The sequence below is a fragment of the Xiphophorus hellerii genome, chromosome 7 (assembly GCF_003331165.1).
Source record: "Xiphophorus hellerii strain 12219 chromosome 7, Xiphophorus_hellerii-4.1, whole genome shotgun sequence".
Classification (NCBI taxonomy): domain Eukaryota; kingdom Metazoa; phylum Chordata; class Actinopteri; order Cyprinodontiformes; family Poeciliidae; genus Xiphophorus; species Xiphophorus hellerii.
This window is the reverse complement of record NC_045678.1, coordinates 5,619,423-5,643,594: the sequence shown is the minus strand read 5'-3', so window position 1 is coordinate 5,643,594 and position 24,172 is coordinate 5,619,423. Positions and strand designations below refer to the sequence as shown.

Below are 24,172 nucleotides of genomic sequence, written 5' to 3'. Positions count from 1 at the left end.
TGGCTTCAGATCTGCCCCCTCCGTCGACGCGGGAGCGCCCCCCCGGCTGTAAGACGGTGTTTGTGGGAGGCCTGCCTGAGAACGCCACGGAGGACATCATCAGGGAGGTGTTCGACCAGTGTGGGGAGATCATCGCCATCCGCAAGAGCAAGAAGAACTTCTGCCACATCCGTTTCAGCGAGGAGTTCATGATTGACAAGGCTATATATCTGTCAGGTGAAAGGCAAAAGGCTCATATTTTATATTTTGATTTTATTAATGGGACTAAATAAACCAATGTTGTACTGACATAAGGGGGTTTGGGGACAAGTTCAGCATTACTTATAGCTATTTGTGATATTTTGATGTCTGCTGACTCCGGAGCATCCACTGTAATATTACTTCTGACTCTGTTGATCATCGGCGGTATCTCTAACTGGGTTAGGGACGTAGTCAGTTTATCAAATGTGGCTCTAAAGTGGTATAACTTGTGTTTTTCTGGCAGAAAACTTAGGGTAAGGCAGATCATGTCAGATTCCAAGAGCCTACCATGCGGCGGACTCAACCTGTTTGCTGTTTCTCGGACAGGATATCGGATGCGTATCGGCTCCAGCACGGACAAGAAGGACTCCGGAAGGATCCACGTGGACTTCGCTCAGGCCAGGGACGACCTGTATGAGTGGGAGTGCAAGCAGCGCCTGTTGGCCAGAGAGGAAAGGCACCGGCGAAAAATTCACGAAGACTGCCTGCGTCCGCCGTCTCCTCCTCCCATCGTGCACTACTCTGAGCATGAGGCGGCGCTGCTGGCGGAGAAACTAAAAGGTGGGTCACGCTAAGAGGAACGGGCCCAGTAACGCTAGATTAACAGCTAAACGTCATCCTGCTAGGTGTTAAAAGCCGAGGCAGTTCATTTTACTTTCAGGGATACGGAAACGTCGTCACTGCTTCAGCAGCAATGAAATCTGGAGGCGTTATGGACACAGTGACATTTTAGTTCAGAATCACCGAAAGCTCCTTAAAGATGACGCACAGGTTTACGTGTTCGTGTTGTATAATCTGCTGCTCAGACCACCTGCTGGGTGTAATACCAAATGCAGATGAGTCTTTTAAGAGGCTGAACAATTATCAATCTTTGCCCCGTTTGTGGAAAATGTAAGAGTGCCGTTACAAACAAGGGTGTTTGTGTAAAGATAAATCAGGTTAATCTGCTTGTTAAATCATGTGAACTGCACAAAAATTACAGGTTACCATCAAGTCAAGGGAAAGTAACTGGATTGTATATATGTGTGTTTTAGATGTGGGAGAATAAAAATCTGACCTCATCAGCCTGATTGCAGGGTTTCCAAACATTGTTTATTTCATAGGTTCACCATTTTTCAGACTCTTCCAGATTTTTTTTCCCTTCCTCTGCACTTTGTGCGCCGTTCTTGACATTTGAGTCCTCAATATTCATCATGAACTGCTTACGGTGGGCTCTCATCTGTAGGGTCGACAAATTGCGGCAGAAGCCAGTGCCAAAACGTGTTTCCAATTTTCAGAGTGTGGTATAGGGCCTTTTCCCCCTCACATCTGGTTTCACTTAGAATAAATTCATCTCAAAATCTGTAAGGCTTGTACCTGTCAAACGAGAATTGAGGTGTTCAAGAATAAATCGATTCCTTACCCGTATTTTGTTCGGGGGTAGGGGAAAGCTTTTTAACTGGAAATGACAGATTTTCTGTGTAAAGCTAAGCTTATTTTGCAAGTATGTCAAAAAAAATCAAAACCTTGATGTTGAAGAAAGCAAAACTAGATGGACGTGGGACAAAATGACCACCATGTAGGTCTGAATTGGGAGTACGAATAGATGAAGGGGTCGCTTCTCTTGTTTCCTCTTTCCCCTCCGTCCTGCTTCTAAATGTTTCACCTGCTTCCGCCGCACAACGGGAGACTGCATAAGAAACAGCGTGGGAGTGAGCTGAATGATGAGGGGAGTGAGAAGCCGAGGATGAGCGATTGTTTGTGGGGGAGTGTGAAGGTCACCGCTCCTCCTCCGTCATGTATCCTCCGCTCGGCCGGGGCGGGAGTCTATCTTTTTCCCCGGAACGAGAGCGGCTGCGTATCTGCAGGGAGGAGACTTCTTCTCCTCTCTGGGTTCCTGGAAAACAGGCGGGCTAGAACCAGTTAGGTAATTTAGTGTAATTCAATCTCATTGAAAACCAAGCCACTACTTATTTCTCCTTAAACATGTGGCGAACCCTTTGGAGGCCTTCAGTCCTCGACGCGGCCGTCGCGGGTTCGACTCCCGGACCCGACGACATTTGCCGCATGTCTTCCCCCCGCTCCTTCCCCGTTTCCTGTCACCCTATTGTCATATAAGGGACACTAGAGCCCACAAAAAGACCCCCTGGAGGGGTAAAAAAAAACATGTGGCGAACCCAGCATTCTGTACCACCTTGTGTTGTTGTTTGACGCGATAATAAATCTAACCACAGCAGGATAATTTACGGACTAACGTGTGTGGTCTCTATTACATGAGCAACTCTTCTGTAGTAAGCCTCTCTGCATCTACCATATTTTACCATACCCAAGCACACATTAGCACACTAGCTTCTAAGCTTCCACATGACACAGCACCCCTCCCACACTCGGCTCCTCCAGACTAGCCAGCAGCAATTAGCAAACACCTCATCACAACACATCAGCAGAGCTCATTACAGGAGCTACGTCTCAGTGCAACCCTGGTAAAAACGTTGTTAGAGGGTTAATAGACGAGCCATGTTGTGATGACTTCCTGTAGGCAGAGTTTGTCTTTGGCTTTTCTGTGACAAAGAGTTTTGTCAACACTGACTGCCCACATCATTTTTAATTTATACCACTGCAATAATTACTAGACAAACAGTAATTCACATTTTTACACATTTTTATATCAACCCAATGTGTCTAAATAGATATGAAATAATGGAGAATCTGAAAATACTTTTGAATCTCCTCTGTGTACTGAATACTTTTATACATCAACAACAACAACAAAAAACAGGAAAATACTGTCGAACACGTGCCAAAGCGTACTGGTCCAGACCGGTTAATGCTCATCCTTTCCAGCAGCGTTGCCGTTAAAGGAGAACTCTACAGTCTGCTTGTTTCTTTTCCCATCCCTGCTATATTTAGCCATGTTGTTCTCTCTACATTCTCCTTTTGTTAAAGCGACAGAGCAAATACATTGGAGAGTTGGATGGATCATCTATGGCTGACGTACTGAGTGGAGTGCTGGCAGACAATGGGGACGATTCTGCCCCAAGGACTCCCTGCAGAGAGCTGCAGCTATGAAAAACCACCACATGGTTTTAAATGACGCGTCAACCAGGAAACTCAGCAATTTGTTGTAGTCAACGTTGTTATTTTGTGTGGACTGGTCATTGGAGCCTGGGAATGCTCCTGTTGTTGGTGTTCCCAAATGACCAGCCTTAAAACTCACTGTAGGAATAAACACCAGCCAGTCTGAGGGGAAAAATAACTTAAGTCAAAAGAACAAACCAAGCCAGCGACGCACGATTCAACTGAGAAAGTATTCGCCCAGCCGTTCAGTCAGATGACGCTCAAACACAGAGTTACCATGGCGTTCTTAAAGAGGCAGCAGAGCATCGATAGGGTGGAGTGTAGATTGCAGCTGAGCTGAACTGAATAACATTATCTTAAGTCGAATAATTAATGATGTCTTTTAGTATCATGAATGAATGAAATGTGACAGACAGAAGTTCCCAAATAAGGATAATGATTGAAAAACAGATTTGAATTTATGAAACAATTATTAAAATTATAATTAAAAAAATGTATGAATAAAATGTTTTGATACATTTTTCTTAATTTTGGTAGTTTTTCATTTTTCCCACCACCACTCTGAAAAACACGGTGTTAAAGGACAAGGAATTTAATTAGGCTGACACATGGCTAATAACATTTAAAAAAGAAGTTTTATCCTAAAATTGAACGCTGTAATTCAGAAGCAATAAATCGAGCTACAAACGTTCGATATAAAACTGAAATACTACCAATCATAACAGCAAAATTAAAGATAAGATTTCCCTTGTTTTCTCCTCCAGGTTGGTGCTTCGGTTTTATTCCCATATCTTCTGAGGAGCAGCAACCCGCTGCTTTGATTTGTTAATATTTGCTTCTCCGTAATCTGAGCCCATGTGCATTTTTTTCCCCTCTCCTCCCGTCCTGTAATACCTAAATAAACAAGCATGTTTTCTCTCTGAATAACCCTTTTCAATTCATTCTTCCCGTCAGACAGCAGGGGAAATAAATTTCCATTCTCCCCGCGCTTGTCCCCCGTTCAGCTGCGTCTCATTGTTGCGCGCTGTAATGTGACTGTAATCTGCTGCTGGGAATGAATGGGCCTTTATCAGAGCCGGTGGAAAGTGTCTTCTTACAGGTTGTGTTGCGCTGGGTATTGAGCTCATTAAGCGCCGTCTAATTCACTCTGTTCTGGTCCTCAGCCGCTCTGTGGCATCCTTCAATTATTATTCAAATGGCGAGGAAGAAAGCCGAAGTCGGAGGCCTGCGGAGACTCGGCTCTCTGCAGCTGAGGCTGATTGTGGGTTAGGAAGTTGAAAAATCACCAAAATGACTTTTGGTGAGCAGCGGCGGCGGCGGTGGTTCATAGAGCAATGAGCAGTGAGGGGCTGCAGAGAGGGATTTTATCAATCACTTCCTGAGGTTGTGTTTGTTTAACCAGGCTGAGAGTTAAACCTCCGATGAAGTAGAGTTTTAAGGAAAAACTCAACATTTCATTGTTAAGAGCTGAGTCACAATTTAACAAAGTTGTTATGAATGAGCATAAAACATGACAGGAAGTCATGCATCCTGAATGTGACAGAACAATTCTAACCCAGCTCGAAGGATGATGCTTTTTAGTATTTTATCGCGTGAACGAACTACAAAGTGCGACTTCGATCGTGTTTCTTATTCAATGGAAACACCACAATTGTGAAATTGTGTTGCTTCAAAATTTGCAGACAATCAACAAAACGGAATAATGGGAACGCAACCAATAAATGGTCACCAAAGAGGGATTCGTTTAAAAAAAAAATCAGGAGTCACTGGAATAACAAAAGGGAGCAAAAAAAAAAGTAAAAAATAAATCCAAACCCCACAGTGGTCAGCTTTCTAGATCCGGTCGAACTGTTCTTCACTGTTTCCACAGACGACAACAAGTTCAGCGAGGCCACGGCGGTGCTCTTCACCTGGATCGACCGCGGCGAGGTCAACCGCCGGACCGCCAACCACTTCTACTCCATGGTCCAGTCGGCGAACAGCCACGTTCGCCGGCTGATGAGCGAGAAGGCTCTCCACGAGGAGGAGATGGAGCGAGCCAAGGAGATCTTTAAGAACGCCCTGGTGGCCATATTGACACAATGTAAGTGTGCTTTTTAAATGCAATGCAGTCACAGTGAGAGAACCTTTTCAGGCTGATGGTTGAATACTGCGAGGTAAAGCAGCGGCGAGCCGTGCAGTCATTAAGGTAAGCCAGACGGATGACTTCCTCTCGTTGACGAGAGCAAGAAACACGATCCAGGAGGGATTCACTTTCATCTGAGTTGTGAGGCGATTAGGATTTGTAAGAACTTTCAACACAGTAATATTTTGTTGTTGACTTCCTGTTATTAAATCCGTAGTGAAACTCCGGTCATCTCATCCCCATTCCCTACTTGTGCAGCGGAGTTGTTCTCTGCTGCAGGGCGTGGTGCCGCAACAGATTACGGAGGTGCACACCATAAAGACATTTATAGCACCTCGGCTTTGGAGCCCGTTCTCGATTTGATTCATTTACTCCGCGAGCATCTCAGCCCTGTCTCCATGACAACGCTCTTTCATCCGTCTCCCCATCAGCCACGGTATCCGGAGCTCACCGTGCTGCGGCGATGAGGGTCAGTCGCGCAGGAGTTTCAGAGGCAACGTCATGACCTTTCCACGCCCGGGCAGCGGAAAAGTCCAGAACACGGAGCCGCCGGGGACAGGCTGTTTTCTGTTGTCATAGATTATCCAGCATGGAGCAAAAACAAGTTCAACATCTTTTAGTCATCATCAGCTCAAAGTCCTGATTTCACAATCTTTACAGAACTTGAGGTTTTACTTCCATCATTTGGCAAAACTCAAAAGTTCAGCGACTGAGTGTGTTCTGAGCTTAAAGGAAAAACACATCACTGACAGCTAGTTCTGTTAGATTTAGCTACATAAATGTGTATATATAAATACACAAGGCAGTACTAAACTGTAAAAAGAGACCCCAAGGATTTCCTTTGAGCATCTATCTGTGAAGTTGATGTCACAGATAGACCGATGACGATGATGTTGATTTTCTGCACTGTTACTATTGTTGTCTGTCTGTAGTTTCAGCGATGGCAGGGGAGGAAGTGAACGAAGCCGTTCATGTTGGCCAGGCTTCCTGATATTTAGTTAACAGTAACAGCCGCCTCGTTCAGCTCGGCTCTTCTCTCTTCGCCGTGGAAACTGTTTACCGCAGGCAATTTCCGGTAAGCTGTATAGCGTCGAACTGATCCATTAAATACATCTCGGTTAGCGATTAGGTAAAATGTAAAGCTGCAACGCAGTCCACGCCTCCAAGAAGCAATCATTTCTCAAGCAGAGAGCCCACCATAGCCCAGACCCTCTGAACGAAGCGAAGCGTAGAATAAGTTCAGGGGTTTTTTTTACCACACTTTAATCTGGTATATTAATATGTTAGTTTTATAAAATTAGAATTATTTATACATTGTATTTTACTTATTTCTGTATAAATACTCTCAGCTCAAAATTACAAGGTAGAATTTCATTATATTTTACCATTAAGGTCGAATAAGTCAATAAATTCTACCCAATGAGAACTCTTTGGTACTTACCAGCTCTTTTTTTGGAAAACCTACTTGGTTTGGGTTCAAAGCGAGTCTCTGGTTACCGGTTGGCTAACGTTGGTAGCATCTCTGGTTGAGTCACCAGAGCGACTTTGTTACGAGATTCAAACACGTTGTTTGTAAAAATTCAAAACAGCGAGAGAGTATATTCCAAGCTTAAAGAAAAATAGCAACACTGAAGTCCATCTCGTGGTCCAACGACGAGGAGAAAGTACAGAGGGAGCTAGACAAAGCAATCTGAAACGGGAAAACATCTCCGATTGTTTGTTGTAATCAAATCACATCACGTCAGTGTTTGTGCCGCCTTGCCATGACACATTGAGGTTGTACTGCGTTTTAATAGAAAGCGACAAACCGTTTCTACGTGGGTCTGCATCTCTAGAACAGGTGTGACTCCAGTAACTCGGAGGGCTTCTCATGTTCAGTCATTGCCGTCTCACCTGTATTCTGATTTTAAAATCCTATTTAGAGTATCTGTTTTCACAGTAGATTTACCCATTTCCATCTGAAGAATGACAGATGAAATTATATAGTCACGACTTCCCCGAGTCTAGCCCCATCTTCGTTAGCATCATGGGCAGCTAACTGTTAGCCACATGTAGCATTCTCGCAGTTCTTTCTGTCACTTTTTCCAATTTTACCCGAAATTTTGGCACAACGGTGGTTGAAAAGTTGTGACGGCTTCTTATTTGGCTGTTGTACCAAAATGTTGTCAGCCAGTTTAACAAATGTGGTGGGTAGCACTTCCTGTGAAGTACTGAGCTACATTCCTCCGAACCGATGTTCGGCTTAGACGGTAGGTTCTGTTTTGATTGATTAAATATTACACCCTGAACAAGTAACCAAGGCAGATACTTGGAATGAAAAAGAGTGTCATCAGTTTGCTTTTCATGTTCCTGTGTTTGAATGGTGGGTGAAAGAAAGCACAAAGGGGTAAGTACAGTGCTGCCAAAGTTTGGTTGTTGTTTTTTAAATGTTTTTTTAATTTATTTTTTACTGTCTTTGTGTAGATTCACATAAGAGATAACATTGATTACGCTCTTTGAAATGTCTTGATTTTTTAAAAATATGTTTGCACAGAAATGTTCAGTAACAGCAAATGTGAGAGCAAAACTTTAAAGGCAACATTTTTACACAGAATGAAAGATTGCTGTTACTGTACCTATCTAATGTCAAAGTAACCGGCTTCGTTTGAAGTATCCACTTCGTCTGAGAGGAAATGAAGTTAAAACCACCCTTATAGTTGACATGGTAACTGAGTCTGACAGTCTTGCATTGGAAAATGAGCTGAAACACAGCAAAGGGGGAGCAGGGCGAATCAATTCCAGGCTAAAACTCATGACGAGAATCCAAACATTGTCTTTCCATTCTGGGATAAATGTTGCCTTGTCAGTCTTGAAGGAAGTGAGTCTGCTTTTAATGTAAGTACTGAGCACCCACCAGGAGAGAGACCTGTTCATCACATGACACAAATTTACAATTGTTTTATTATTTAATCCCTGTTAAGACAAAACATGATTCACATTCCTTGCTAATTTTGGTCTAAACAGATACGATTAAAAATCAGCAAAAAGATTTTTATTGGCATTAAAGCAACTACTGACCAGTTTTATAGGTTTATCCTCTGATATTTTTGCCTTTTTTTTTTTGACAGTGCTGTGACGCTAACCGTTAGCAGCAAACACAAAGGACCCAGGTTGGACCACTGCAAAATGGTTACTAGACTTCTTATTTGTTATCGTACAGTTTCACTTCATAAAAACCAAAAAGGGTTAATTAAAGCAGCAATATTCGAAGCGTTGTTTACAGACAAATATCAACCAGAGATTTTTTTTTTTTGTCTAGTTCAGGACTTTTTCACATTTCATACTAAAACCAAAGCTTAAAAATACAACCGGGTACAATGTTGTATTTTGTTTCATTCTTTATCTTAATGTATAAAAAGTGCTGATGAAACAAAAACCTGTTTTATACTGACTAAAACTGTTTTTAAAACTCTGTTTTTATGTTTTAATACCCTATCTTGTTTGCACAGGAATGTCTGTAATAAAATAAAATCATGATGAAGATAGCTGGCTTTTTAAAACACAATTATTCACTTCTTGGAATCTATTTTTTTCTTTAGCCTCCTCAAGCCTTTGCAAGTGTGTGTTCTAAAAGGAAAACAACCGTCTTAATTATGAAGAGGATTTCCTCTTAAAGTTTTTCCTCAAACATTATTATCCAGTCTTTCATAGATGAGTCGTTTATGTCATAATTTATTCTCTCTGGTTTTGGATTCTGTGCAGCTGGAAGGAGTTTTGCTCTTAATCTTTCTTTTTTGCTTTTTTACAAATGTGAAAAAAAGAAAAGAAGTAAAAACACTGTTTAGTGTCTTAAAAGTTGACATAACTCGAGGGCTGTATTACTCCCAAATCCCAGAGGAATAGAAAAGGAGGCTTAAAAAAGTTCAAACCATGTCTCACTTACACTGTAATGGGCAAATGTCATTTCTCTGACTCCAACATCCGTCCGCCCAGCTTCCTAGTCAAACAGCAAGGCAGAGATTTAAAGAGGAGGGGGAAAAGCAAACACTCATAGTAGTAATCCAGGACGTGTTTCTGTAAAATATTTTCTCTTCAGTCCGGAAATTGAGCTGTTAGCGGGTCATGACAGCCATGAGACTGTCACAGCAACAGTCTTCAGTCAGAGGCCTCTAAAGATTCGTTGCGAGACTGACTTCTATTAGAGAGCCTTCATCGCCTCTCCCAAAGTGACTCTTTGAAGATACTCAGATGAAATGTCTTACAACATTTAGCTTCCCTTAGCTGTAAATAAAGTATTTTTTAAATTATTATTTTGGTCCTAAACCTCCATAAAACAATTCTGAACATTTGTACACAGTGAAAGAACAGAACGAAATTTCAAAGTTCAAAGCATTAGCATGTATTCTGCTGATTATTCCTACTGACATCCTTGTAACCAACTTATCTGTCTGATATCCAGTTTGATAAAAAAAAACAAAAAAAAAACATTTTGTTTGGGTTAAAAACACAAATAAAATTCTGAGGTCTTATCTCTCTGAGCCTGAGTGTCTAAGTCCAGTAAAACACAGACGTGTTTTTAGGGAATCATGGTAAGATAAACCAGACTACTGGGAAATTGGCATTTATTTTACGTGAATTATTTCTGGGTAGTCAGAAAAGTCACAAGCTGCATTACCATTGACTGTAAAATTACACAAATCAGAATTACAAAAATAAATTTGCTTAATGTATCTTAAAACAAAACAAACAATTAAAAGGCTTTTGCGCTAGAATGACGAGGATTTTTCGGCCATATCGAAATTAACGTATTTTGCAAAAAAATGCGATGGAAACACTTTTTTTCGTGTCCTGTGAGTCACTTGATCAACAACTGGATGTTACCACTGGTGGAAATGACAAAGAAGATGACAGGAAGTGGTAGGGCGATGATGGGGCGGCATGCTTTTGAACTACTTAAGGCATGAACAGACTTACTCACGTGTGATTTATAATTGTTCTTAACAAATGGAAACACGGCAATTTTTTTAAAAATTCAAGCTTCTCGAAAAAAATGATTTTTGAGCTAAGCTGACGTGGTTTTTCAACCTTATCAAAATTAATGTAATTCGCAAAATCCTCGATGGAAACACTTTTTTCACGCCCCACGAGTCACGTGATCAACAACTGAATGTTGGAAGCAACAAAGAAGACGATAGGAAGTACAAAGAGGATCTTTTCTTTGGTGTTCAATGACTTATTACATCATTCACGTATGATTTTAATTGCATTTTCTATTTTAATGGAAAAACTACAAATGCAAAATTGTATTTTTCCAACTTTAGCGGTAAAATCATCAAAATTTCGAGTAGACTCGTAACAGAAACGCAGCTACAGAGATCGTGGTTCAGAATTGGGATTTATTGGCCTCTCTTTTGATCACTCAGACTCCTGTAAACAAGTAGCATACTGACCACTCATAACTACTCAACACAGCCCCGCTTTGGAGAGCAGTTGTCATTGTTTCTCTACTAATTGACTTGAAATGAACCACAGATTATGAGCAAGGGCTAAACCCAGCATGGTGAGTGTGTGTTCATGGTCTCTCCTCTGTTTGGGTGCAGGAGCCTCTAGTCAGAGCTGCAGTGCTACCTAAACGGCTTATTTTGTCTTGACTCCCTCCTCCTCCTCCTCCCCCCGTTCCTCTTCCCTGTTCACCTCGAAGTCGAGCAGATCACCGCCATTTTCACGGCCGCCACCAGGCAAAAGGCATGGGACCATTTCTCAAAAGCGCAGCGCAAGAACATAGACATTTGGCGCAAGCAGTGTGAGGTTGGTACGCCTTCTTTCTGTTTTCTCCTCCCAAAACCCCGCAGGCCCGCCGCTTTCTTCTCCGCTGTCACCTACGAGTCCCCCGGGGAGCGCGCTGACAGACAGGGGCCCCCGTCTGATCTGTCAGAGTCGGCGGCCCCCGTTGTTGCTTTACCGGATGTTTTCCCTCGCGCAGACAGACACACACACAGACAGAAAGGTAGCTGCCTGTGATCCCGGGCCTCTCCTCCTACCAGCTGGGGAACTGCAAACCATCTGACGTCTCTTGGAAAGTGTGAGCCGCTGCCATGGCAACAGTGATTTCCAGGATTAGGTCTCTGATCAATTATTCATCCAGAAGTAAATCAAGATAATGAGCATGAACACGAGGAGCCGGCGTGTAAAGGGGGGGGGGGCGGTTCCAGCGCAGTCGGCACTTGAGAGCTGCCTCTGGGTGCAGACGGATGTCGCCGCCTGGGCTGGGCACGGTGGTGGCTTCATGCTGCGGTGGTGACGAGGGCTGAAACTATCAATTAGGATGAGTTGATTATTAAAATGATGGCCAACTAATTGAGCAATTGATTAATCGTTAGCTGGACTGTATGAACTGAAAAAAAAGTCCATTTCCTGAAAGAACATCAGCCGGAGCAGTAATTAAGCCAAAACTGTTCAAAGAATAAAAACATTTTGCATCCGACTTAAAAAGCCCCTTTGCCTGTAAAAATGTTAGACCCAAACCTCCTCAAGTGGAAGTTTTAGCTGCAACTGGTTCAAATTCTGTAAAAGAAAATCTCCTATTAAAGGGACAGTATTGTAGAAAATTGACCTTTTCTAGCTTTACGTCATGTGATAATGTTATTCCCACATCAAAAACAGGCCTGGAGTGTTGCCTTGATTTTTTAATGCATGTTTGGGAAATGCTTTAATCTCCATGGCAACCATTCAGCTGCTCAAAACGCCGGGCTGGACTTAACTCCGCTTTCGAGGACCAAGCTCCTCCACTGAGCTGCAGTTTCCAAGCTTCTGAGCTCCTGCCTCACAGAGCAGAGAGGTCCTCGCCCACTCGGCTCCTTCAGACTAGCCAGCAGCAGTTAGCAAACACCTGGTGGAGCTGAGCATCTGCTGAGCTCATTATAGGAGCTACTTTTTAGTGAAACACTGGTAAAATGGTAAAAAAAAGGGTCGATAAAGGAGCCATGTTGTTGTCTTCCTGAAGGCAGAGTTTCAGAAAGAGCAGGAGTTTCTTAAAGAGACAGAGGCCCAATTTCAAGGCGTCAAAATACAAAGTCAAATTTCTTTGCAGTCATATTTGATATGTATATATCATTTTTATAACAACAAAATTTAACATAGTTATCTACAGACAGTTTAATCGACTCGCTGGTTTAAATAATGCCTCATGGTGAAAATCTGACCTGGAAACAGTTCAGATATGAAAGATTCTCCTTCATTGGCTTTTGTATAGGCATTGAACTTTTTCACATTAATTTCAAGCAACTAATACCAAGACTGACGACACTGATGGGATTTTGTAACGTCTGTCGCCATGGTGAGGACCACAGCAACATCCATTTTCAAATCAACTCCACCAGCTTCTCTGTTCCTGCAAGAAAAATATATTTTTTAAAAACGTCCCACCCCACAGCATGATGGTGCCATGGCCATGTTGGTTTTTTTTAAATCCAGCTGGTGCGTTCAGAGTGATGTGCAGCTGAAGTTATGCTGAGATTAAATTGAATATCAAACTCCTAACTGGGGGACTTTTAAAGGCAGCTGGTTGCAATGAATTGTAGTTAAAGATAGGATACTTTTTTTTTATTAAAGTGCCACATTTTCAGATTTTCTTTTTTTTAATGCCAAATTACACACTGCTTTATGATTTAACGACATGTGAAAAGAGAGAGGTTTCACTCTTCATCTGTAGAAAAAAAAGTTTTTGTTTCCTGCGAGAAGTCAGGCTAAAACAGGCGACTTTCGAAGAGCTGATAAGTCACCGGCCAGGTGGGGGTTTCATGTTTTCACTTCTCTGCTCTCCACTTGTACCTCACACAGGCATGTGCATGACTGATTAAAGTCCACAAACTCTTTGTTCCTGGAAATCTGAATTGTGACATTGCCACAACCAAGTTATTGTTTAGTTTTGTAAAGTGCCCGCCATGTAAGCTGTGTATATATGTATATATATGTGTGTGGGCGTGTGGGTGTGTGTGTGTGTGTGTGTATGCTGTGATGTTTCAGGAGCTGAGAAATGCTCACAGCGAGGAGATCATGGGCATCAGACGAGAAGAAGAGATGGAGATGTCGGATGACGATTTGGATGATATTCCCAACAAGAGGATGCGCATGGAAGAAAATGGTTTGATGAACCGTTATGTCATTAAAGGGGCAGTATTATAAGTTTTCCCACCATATACTGCTATAGCACAGTCAAGTTACCTTAAGTGTTATGAAAATATTCTACATATCAAATTTAACACTGAAAAAATGTGTCGTCTTGAAATTGGGCTTCTGTCTCTTTAAGAAGCTTCTGCTCTTTCTGAAACTCCGCCTTCAGGAAGTCATCACAGCATGTCTCCTCTATTAAACCTTTTAACGTTTTTACCAGCGTTTCACTGAGGAGTAGCTCCTGTAACGAGCTCAGCAGAAACACAGCTCAACCAGGTGTGTGCTAATTGCTGCTGGCTAGTCTGAAGGAGCAATTTTTGAAGTACCTTGTAAGCTTTTCGTAGGGGAGGGGTGCTCTGTGAGGCAGGAGTTCAGAAGCTTGAAAACTTGAAACTGAGCTGTCGCTTCAAAGCCAGAGCTCGGTCCACACAGGTGTTTTGCACAGCTGAATGGTTGCCGTGGAGATTAAAGGATTTCTCAAACATGCTTGAAAGAATCAAGGCAACACTCCAGGCATGTTTCTGACAAGGGAAAACATCATAACATGACATAAATCTAAAAAAAAAAAAGTCGACTTTACACAATACTGCCCCTTTAAAAAAATATTTCCAATTGCAAAAAAATAAAAATAAATAAATAAACTTCCTAACTGATGTCACGTTGCCTCCTGCAGGTGTGTGTGATCAGACCCAGGCCTCCCTGAAGGAGGAGAACGACTCGCTGCGCTGGCAGCTGGACGTCTACCGGAACGAAGTGGAGCTGCTGAAGAAGGAGCAGGGCAGAGTGGGCCGGCCGGACGACGACCACGCTCACACACAGCCACACACACACGCTCACCCCGCCGAGGCTCAGATCCAGCTGCTGCAGCAGAGCATGCACAACATGCAGCAGGTAGGGGCTGCCATCTTGGATTTATCTGATTTACTCTGGAATCGGTGTTCACATCTGTAGCAAGGTGATACTTCAGTTCCATCTGGCCTCCTTCACTTTGAGTGAGAACAGGTTTTTCAGGTTAGCAGCTGAAAGTGTAACAAGTGTTGCAGTTTTGATCCCCAATCGAACCGAGTCATCCTCAATCTGATGTTGTGAGGTTGTTTGAAAAGTCATATAAACAGGCGGCTAAATTTACACACACATACAGACACAAATTCTGGTTTCTCCCATAATTCCCCCACTCCTTTGAATCCACAGCTCAGAAAGCTTTGTTAGTTCACATCACTTGTTTGGCACGAGCCCGCCTGATCCGACTCGACTTCCTGTCCGTCTCAATCTGAAGTGACAGGGCTGAAGGGACGACCACCAGCACACGCGCACACACACACACACACACACACACACACACGGTCACTCTGCTGTCACGTCTTGTTTGTCACCTGCTGCTGTTTTACTTCCCAGGCGGCAAGCCGCAGGGAACAAATTAGATTTGTTAAATACAGTTTTCCGTGCCATCGCTTTAACGCTTTAACGTCGCTTTAACTTGCAAAAGTACTCATACTTCATAAACGTTTCACATTTTTATGTGACAAATTGTGCATTATTGTGAAGTGGAGGAACACACATGTTTTGGGGGTTTTTTTGGCAGATAAATGAAGGTTTATGCTCTATACCTCCAACAGCTTTACAGTTTTTTGGAAATATTTATTTTCAAAGTCGTTCAACCTCAATCAGATTAGATGGAGCGTCTAAATCTCGGTATAGATTTTAAATTGAGGTCTGGATTTTCACTGCACACCCTCTAGTCAACTTCCCACAGCATGATACTACCACCACCATGTTTCACCAGGTGATTGATTTGTCTAAGTTGATGCGCAGAGTTTTGCTTATTTTTAATTTTTTTTTAGTTTTTATTTTCTTTCACACAGTGACTTGCATTTGGGGTAAAAACCGCAATTTTGTTTTTGTTTTAACATTTTTGTGCAGTTTTCCAGTTAATTTTAAATTTAGAGACTTTTTAGCTTTTCTGTTTATTCCTGCAATATTATAATTGAATTCCCCCCAAAGGATAACACCAAAAGTGCTTCCAATGTGTTTTAAGTTCCGATTTTGTCATTAGGTTGGAATCCGTTTGCTTTTTTTATTTGCAGCATCTGCACCACGTTCTACGGAAGCCCTGAGAGGCAAATAAAGACTTTATTTTTATATGGCATGCCAATGCTCTAAGTCGGAAATTTTCTTTTTCACAACTTCGGAAGCCATCTGCATGGTTAAAACTTTTTTTTTTGAAATATTTGCCTGCTGAATTTTTTTCCCTGAAAGTGAAGCAAAAATACATATACATAAATTTGGTCAAATTTTGTGCCTCACTAAAACAGGGGGAAAACACTGATAGAGAAAAAATATATTAAATATTTGACTGTACTCTGCCTTTTTGTATTTACAGTGAGAAAATAAAATAAAAAATTGGTCAGATTTAGAAAATGGGCCTTTCAAAAAGCATATTTCCCCCCCACACCCCTCAGGGCTTCCGTAGGGGATATAGATGCATTTCTTGCTTTTAGACTGTTTTAAACTTGAATCCTTTCTTGACGCCAAGCGCGTATCTTGGTTTTTTTTCTTTCAGGAACTCCTGAGCCTACAGGAGAAGCTTTCGAGTAAAGAGACGGAGCTGGAGCAGGCGAGAGAGGAGCATCACTACCTGGAGATGGAGGTGCTGTCCCTCAGAGAGAAGGTGTGTGCTCATTGTCACACTGCCTCTGGATAACAAAGATCACCCAGACAGTGTGATCAAAATGGGCAACTTGAATTTAAGGCCACTGTTTTAATAAAGATAAGGTTGCAATAAGTCCACTTGAAAAGTTACCTTTAAGGCACACAGGCCCGCTACAGATGAGGCTTGAGACAATCTCACCCAATTCAATAATTTTATTTATTGCACAATTGTTTTCAGTTTAGTTTAGTCAAAAAAATATACTAATTTAAAACCACTCATATTAAAAAACAGTTATGGCTCACTCAGATGGCAGTGCAAATCAGGGTAGTGACCGAAAAAAAGAAACACTGGGGCGTTCTGTGGTGGCGTAGCGGTTAGCGCAACCCACGTTTGGAGGCCTTGAGTCCTCGACGCGGCCGTCGTGGGTTCGATTCCCGGACCCGGTGACATTTGCCGCATGTCTTCCCCCTTTCCTGTCAGCCTACTTTCATATAAGGGACACTAGAGCCCACAAAAGACCCCCTGGAGGGGAGGGAAAAAAAAGAAACACCGCAAACGAATCAGCAAGAATAAAAGAAAATCGTGCACCAAAGCAGAAAAGTACCACCACCCGGAAAGTCCACCACCAACACCACGAGCCGGCTGTTCCTGTCAAAATATTCAAATTACATACATTAATTCACAATTATACAGTTCAGTCCACGACAAATAATCAAGCAGCAAATTAAGTAAAGCGCACCATTCGAGCGTTCATAAAGGGAGATGAAGCCTGCCTTACCTAGCATGCAGCTCCAGCAAACGCCGAGGTTCTGATCCGGAAGGAAAACAACGTGATGTCAACCAGGTGAGGGAGGGTCCTTTATATACAGACAGCCAGCGCCACAACCAATTAGATTCAGGCACTTGTGTGGGGCGTTCATACTGCCACACATGTAAACATGATGCATAATAGACACAGAATGAGGAATTTATTGAAGAGCAGAGGATCCAAGTAGCCCCAATCAGGAATTGAACATAGAAATAATCTCGTTCACTTCTTTAAGCTCGCTCAGAATACCTGTTTTATTTTTCTATGAAAGAAAAACAAAACAGCTTCACTCTTAGCTTCAGTTCATGCAAGTTAAAATGTAAATATTTTATTGTTAGAACAATTACCTGTAGGGCTGAAGGGATTTCTCATATCAAGTTGAGCTACTTAGTTTCGCTTGATACTTAGCTTAGCTTGATATGAGCTACTAAGCTTAGCTTGAAATGAACTATTTAGCTAAGCTATTTAGCTTGATAAGAGCTACTAAGCTTACCTTGATATGAGCTTAGCTTAGCTTGAAATGGACTACTTAGGTTGATACTTAGCTTGATACGAGCTACTTGGCTTATTTTGATACATAGCTCAGCTTGATATAAGCTACTTAGCTTTGCTTAATATGAGTTACTTAGCTTAGCTATTTTGCTTAGCTTGATACTTGACTTATATCAAGCTACTTAGCTTATTTTACTGTAAGCTACTTTGCTTAGCTTGAAATTAGACAATTAGCTTGGCTATTTAGCTTAGCTACTTAGCATAGCTTGAGGAACTTTTGCTAAATATATTGAATATTACTTCTATATATTGTTTTTTAAGTTTATATATATAAATTAATCAGTATTATTTTGAGTATAATATACTAAATCCTGTTTAATTTTAGCAGCAGGAGGAAATATTGTTGCTGTTCGGTTTCATGTATAAGCAACTATATAAATTTTTAAATATTTTGGTGTAAATACTGCATTACTTTGAAACCATAGAAACAACTATGCTATCATCTGCATAAAGATAAGATGGAATAACTTTTTTCACCCAGGTATAAAATGTTTGAGCTGTTCATATTTGCCTCTGCCTTCATTTCTTGTCAACGTGTCGTCCTTGGCTTTAGCGAGTCTCAGTCCGTTTGAAATGACAAAAGCAGCATCCAGCCCAACGACACAAACCGAACAGCAAGAGTCTGATAAAACCTTGAGCCCTTTGTGGCATCAGCTGCAGTTTCCTCATTCTTTTTTATCCTCCTTGTTACTATGAGTTTCTCAGACGAGACATGGTAACATAAAACACACACACACAGATTGAGAGAGGGAGAACGATGGGCTTAAAGTGTTGGAGAGATGAAGGATGTTGGAAGGACACGAGCGCTGCCATGGCAACAACAGTCAATTCTAATGAGGGACTCTTTCTGCATTTTCCTGCTGAAAGGTGATTGCTATCACTTTAGATAAAGGATGTGTGGGCTAAAGGCTGGTTAGTAAAACTGTTTTGTTTCTCATATTGGTTTCTCAAAAACAAAAAAAAAAACTCTTTTTAGGACTGATTACATCGAAATGTCAATTATTTTTCCCAACCTCAGCGTGTGTAGCTGAACCAGCGTTGTGTTTCTCTTCGTCCGTTGATTCTATCTTAATTCAGATTGATTTTAGTTTTTGCTTGGACTGCAGCTACCGTCTCACTTCGCTAATGCAGTTGAATAAAACATTAAAGCCGATCATTGTTTTAAAATTAAAAAAAAAAACAACTCACATGTAGAGGAGTCCGCAGCTGACATAAATAGGGAATTTTGTAAAAAAAAAAAGTTTCAGATATGGAGGCCTTTGTCCATAAACTCACTATAAAGACGCCTCTTTTACGAGTTGCTTGGAAGAACGTCATCGTGTTTCGTCTTTGGTTCAGCGTAAATCTGAATGTGAGTAGTGTGGGTTTGCTTTTGCATACAAGCTGTTGAGTGAAAACATACTGTATCTCCCTGCTCTTGCCTCTGCTATGCTGCTGTAATGGGAACATCGTCCCGCTCCGCTGACGGACAGCTGCCTGGGCAGAGTTGTAGCAGCTGTCAGTTATTCGTGTTAGCTTGAGGAAACAGACGGATGACCATAAGCTGGAGGGAATGAAGACTATTTCAAATAGATTAAGGGAAACTATATTCCTGTGCAGGTACAACCACATAGAAAAACTATTAGCCATGTTACATGTTTCAGATCACCAAACATATTTTTAGGACAGTTAAAGATAACCAGAGTAAATATAAAGAGGATTTATTAAAGGAGGATGTCATGTATTAAAGGGGGGGGGGAAGAACCTAATCCAACATGGCTCTACATAGAAAAATAATAATTTCTTTATTAAATCTTAATTTAATGTCATTAAACAGATTATTTAGAAAATAATGTGTTAGTTAAGACATTTACAAACCACATGAAGGCCTGGTTACTGCCTGACCCGTAGAACCAGAGAAATGTTTACCAAGCTAAACTACCTAGCTAAGCTACATAACTTAGCTTTGCAAACGTTAGCTTGGATTAGTAAAAATCCACTTTTATATGCAGTTTAGGCAACATTTTAATGTAAACCAGGCTAGCATTAAACCACTCTTTAACAATTTAACTTGATGTAAAATAAAGGAAAAAAAACCCAAAAGTTCAATTCTTCTTTGAAGCTAAACTGAGGAGAAAATGTGCTTTTCACCTAGCCACTGCTTACATTCTGAAAAAATAACTAGCTATTGACATTAGTTTAAAGGTTTATATGTAAAAGAGAAAAAAAAACAACATTAAATGTTGATGTACACTAACAGCTTCGACTAGCTGTTAGCTTACAGCTTCGACTAGCTGTTAGCTTAATCCAGTTAGCTTGGACTAACTGTTAGCTTACAGCTTGGAGTGGCTGTTAGCTACAGCTGCTAGGAGCAGTGAATGTGAATTTTTACTAAATATAGACGTTATGTAGGTGGAATATAGCTGCTGATGGCCCTTTAACATAACCTCCACTCTGAAAAGCCATGCTTCTTGTTGGAGTAATATTGAGAGAAATTTCTAGCGGCCAAAAATAAATTTCCAGACTTGATTTTTGCCTTACATTACTTTGAGATTTCACTGCAGGTTAATTTTGGTTCCAGGCTTTTGATTTTTCAAGATATGCCGGTGTTATTGTCAATATGTTGCTCTTGTGTGGTTTCAAAACATTCACAAGGTCTAAGTAGCTGTTTGAGGCCTTTTATTGTGAGACAAAAGCTAAAGTAAATTCTAATTTTTGACACCCTCAATTGTTTTTTGGTATTCTGTTGCTTTAAAACATTGTTGAATTATATTTCTAATAAACTTGCCAGCCTTTATTTTTGTTGCAGCCATCATATGTCGAGCTTTTGACATTTTCTGACTCATATTTTAGTGGGAGAAACACAGAATAATTATCTCTCGCTGTTGTTATTTTTAAATTTTTTTCTCCGATTAAATTTCTGTTTTCTGTCTTTTGTGTCTCGGCAGCTGTTGAGTGGAAAAGGTGAATCTGTGGACGGAACCAATGGAGAGCTTCATGAAAAGGTAAAACCAGAAAAATAATAATTCTGATCAACAGTTAGCTGTTAACATTTCTGCAATAACTGCTGCATGAAAAATTTGTTAAAATCAGAAGAATTGCAGAAGTTATCTTTAATTAAAGAAGCGAATGTAAAACATCTGATCCTCCATGTTTGAAACGAGTGCAGGTGACCTGGCGGACTGTCGGCTCACCCTCTTTAATATCTTGACATATTTCATGGCTTTGCATGAGTTTTCAGAAAGAACCTTCTCCACGAGGTGTGTGAACCCCTCTGTGTGTGTGTTTTTACAGAGCGTGAATGGGTGTGTTCCCTCGCTGTACCTCAGCAGAGACAGGAGGAGTGAGTTCATGAGAGGAGGAGTCGCTTCGGAGAAAGAGGCTCTGCTACTGGGTAAGCCAGTTAGCATTGGCTTAGCTGGGGAGAGGCGATGCTTTTGAAGAAAGCTGAATGCTAATTGTCGACTTTTTGTCAATTTGCTGGCAAAAACGTTAAGAAACAGAAACAGTATTTTTGGGGGGTTATATTTTCTGAAAATACAAAGTATAGTAAACGCAAAGTATTCATGAGTAGTTAGGGAACAATATTACCCACAAATATGAGAAGTATGAGAATACCTGAGATACTTCTAAAAACACTCATAACTGCGTCTTTAATAGTCCAAACACTAAATATTCCCTAAAATGCGTTGAAGCGCACTGTGGAAGCCGCCTCAGCTTTACCGCCAGAGCTAACATGTGGCTATTCTTCAGAAGCTAGTTAGCGATTGAGCTAAACACAGGGCTGTTCTGGAGAAAGATATGCTGCAGCAGAAAAAGAAGATTGAGGCAGAGCTGCTTTGTGTTTTGGGGGCATGGTCAACAGTTTGTGGTTGTAACATGACAAAAAGTAAGAAAAGAAAAGGATAATTTAATCTATGCTATTATGTATTCATATGGTATCTTGTGGAATAATTAGAATTTAAACTAAATCGGGTAAAAATAACAAGTCCAGGTCCATTTTTCTTTGGAGAGCTGCTGCTGCTTTAATGTGATCCAGAAGTGACTCTTAGTGTTTCTGTTGCTCCGTTTCCATTACAAATATGCACAAAACTTCTGTCAATATTCCGCTAACATTAAAAAAAACAACACAATTTCGCAATTGCGATGTTACCATTAAATTAGAAACACAATTAAAATCACATGTGAATAAATGAGTTTGTTTGTGATGAGTGGTTAAAAAGACATCCTCCTCCTACCACTTCCTGCCGTCTTCTTCTTCGTCTTTTCCACCAGCGGCGACGTCCGGTTGTTGATCCCGTGACTCGTGTGATGCGAAAAAAACTGTTTCCATTGCAGTTTTGCAAAATACACTAATTTCAGTGTGGCTGAAAAGCTACCTCAGTGTAGCAACAAAGTGTTTCATGGAAAGTTCTTTCGAAATTGACATGTTTCCATTATTCACGTCTATTGTGGTAATTCCAATTTGAGCAACTGAATGGTCAGTGGAAAGGCAACTAGAGACTACAGCAGGGGTGGGCAACTCCAGGCCTCGAGGGCCGGTCTCCTGCAACTTTTAGATGCATCTCTACTTCAACACACCTGAGTCAAATAATGAGGTCATTAGCAGGACTCTGGAGAACTTGACTGCACTTAGGAGGTGATTCAGCTATTGGATTCAAGTGTGTTGGACCAGGGAGACATCTAAGAGTTGCAGGACACCGGCCCTCGAGGACCAGGATTGCCCACCCCTGGACTACAGGCTGAAGAAGGAACACTTCAAAAGCTGCGTGTTCGGGTTTAGACAGCTTCTTCATTGTTTTGGACGCTGCTTCCACTGACCCCGTCTGCTGGCCTGACTTTAAAGAACAGACGGTGTGTCGGGAGGCCGATTGTTGCTCCAGATGGATCGTACACACGTACCAGAACGGTGAAGAATGTTGGCTGAGCCGCATCGTATGGAGACATCAGTAATATAACTGTGAGTTTACAACCTAAAACATAAAAGATGGAAGGTGTCTGAACCGTCCCACCTGAACTCCACCAGCAGCCGTTAGCACACGGACACGCTATCTGGACCGGATTTGTTTCAGACGCCTCTGTTTTCTTTAGTCATTTAAAAGCCCTCGTGTTCCACAAGCCGTGCGGCTGCTATTAAATGAAACAGAGCGATGTGTATTTGGGCTGCTGTGTCCACAGCAAAAATAAATAAGCGCCGAGGAGAAACAGCGCCAGCACATTTATCTCTCTTAGCGGCAGAGAAAAAAAAAGATACAGACATGAGAAAAGAGGAGGCCCGGCTTTCTGTCTTCGTCCAAGGCTGCCCTGCCTGTAGGCAGAGGAGGAGGATGGAAAATACAAAACGTAAGCTACATTTTTTTTTTTTATGCAAACAATCAAAACACAGGACTTTGTGTGAATGTTTTTTTTAAGTAAGGTGACATGACCTATTTCATTTATGAAGCACAGTTTTCTGAGGTCTTATGGCTGCTCTGTCTTTCACTTTATGGTTCCAGGGTAAACACAAAACAACACTTTTATCCATTAAGAATCACATTGTTGTCATGAGGTGTGGTGAGGGTTGGTGAGGCAGACGCTGTAGACCCAGGTAAGATGAATGTGATGATGAATTTAATTGTAAATAAGTCCAGTAACAAGCAGCAGGCACAAGGAAACACAGACGAAACAGAAGCTAACATTGACGTAACAATGACGAGGACCCGACGAGGAACAAGGAACACAGGTGGAGTTAAATACACGGGAGGGTAATCACAGAGACGAGACACACCTGGGAACAATCAAGGGGAGGACAGGACAACGAAGAGACTAAGGACACAGAAAACTCTAAATAAACACAGAAAAACACAGATCCTGACAGTACCCCCCCCTCAAGGGCGGCTACCAGACGCCCAAAAAACAAAAACACAACAAGGGTGGGCGGAGGGGCGCTGGACGGGGGGCCAGAGTTCAGAAAAAAACAAAAAACAACCCACCGTTGTGGGCGGAAACACAGGGAGGGCCAAGAGTCCATAAACAAACAAAAAACTACCCACAGGGTGGGCGGAGGCAAAGGAGGCGGGAACCACGGAAGTGGTCTGGCGGTCGTCCGCGGCGGCGGGAACCACGGAGGCGGTCCGGCGGTCGTCCGCGGCGCCGGAGGCGGGAACCACAGAGGCGGTCCGGTGGCCGTCCGCGGCGCCGGAGGCGGGAACCACAGAGGCGTTCCGGCGGCCGTCCGCGGCGCCGAAGGCGGGAACCACGGAGGCGGTCTGGCGGCCGTCCGCGGCGCTGGAGGCGGGAACCATGGAGGCGGTCCGGCGGCCGTCCGCGGCGCTGGAGGCGGGAACCACGGAGGCGGTCCGGCGGCCGTCCGCGGCGCTGGAGGCGGGAACCATGGAGGCGGGAACCACGGAGGCGGTCCGGCGGCCGTCCGCGGCGCTGGAGGCGGGAACCACGGAGGCGGTCCGGCGGCCGTCCGCGGCGCTGGAGGTGGCGATGAGTCCCGGGGGCCGCCCACAGACGGCGACGACGAGCCCCCCGAGGCAGGGTCTCTGGTGGAGCACAGGGGGTCTCGGTCGGAACGCTGGGGGTCTCGGTCTCGGGTGGAACGCAGGGAGTCTCGGTCTCGGGT

The 24,172-nt window shown here is 42.4% G+C and overlaps 1 protein-coding gene across 4 annotated transcripts in view; it reads left to right on the top strand.

Moving 5' to 3' along the window:
- Window positions 1–24,172, top strand: part of enox1 (ecto-NOX disulfide-thiol exchanger 1) — a 101,849-nt gene that overhangs the window by 69,600 nt on the left and 8,077 nt on the right. For 3 of the 4 annotated variants that reach the window (XM_032567413.1, XM_032567412.1, XM_032567411.1), the window contains exons 5-13: window positions 10–216; window positions 568–801; window positions 5,168–5,380; window positions 11,103–11,209; window positions 13,427–13,544; window positions 14,247–14,464; window positions 16,134–16,241; window positions 20,511–20,567; window positions 20,857–20,956. In XM_032567413.1, coding sequence (XP_032423304.1) covers window positions 10–216; window positions 568–801; window positions 5,168–5,380; window positions 11,103–11,209; window positions 13,427–13,544; window positions 14,247–14,464; window positions 16,134–16,241; window positions 20,511–20,567; window positions 20,857–20,956 — 1,362 coding nt within the window. The remainder of the gene's footprint in view (window positions 1–9; window positions 217–567; window positions 802–5,167; window positions 5,381–11,102; window positions 11,210–13,426; window positions 13,545–14,246; window positions 14,465–16,133; window positions 16,242–20,510; window positions 20,568–20,856; window positions 20,957–24,172) is intronic. The other variant, XM_032567414.1, reaches the window with a different exon arrangement.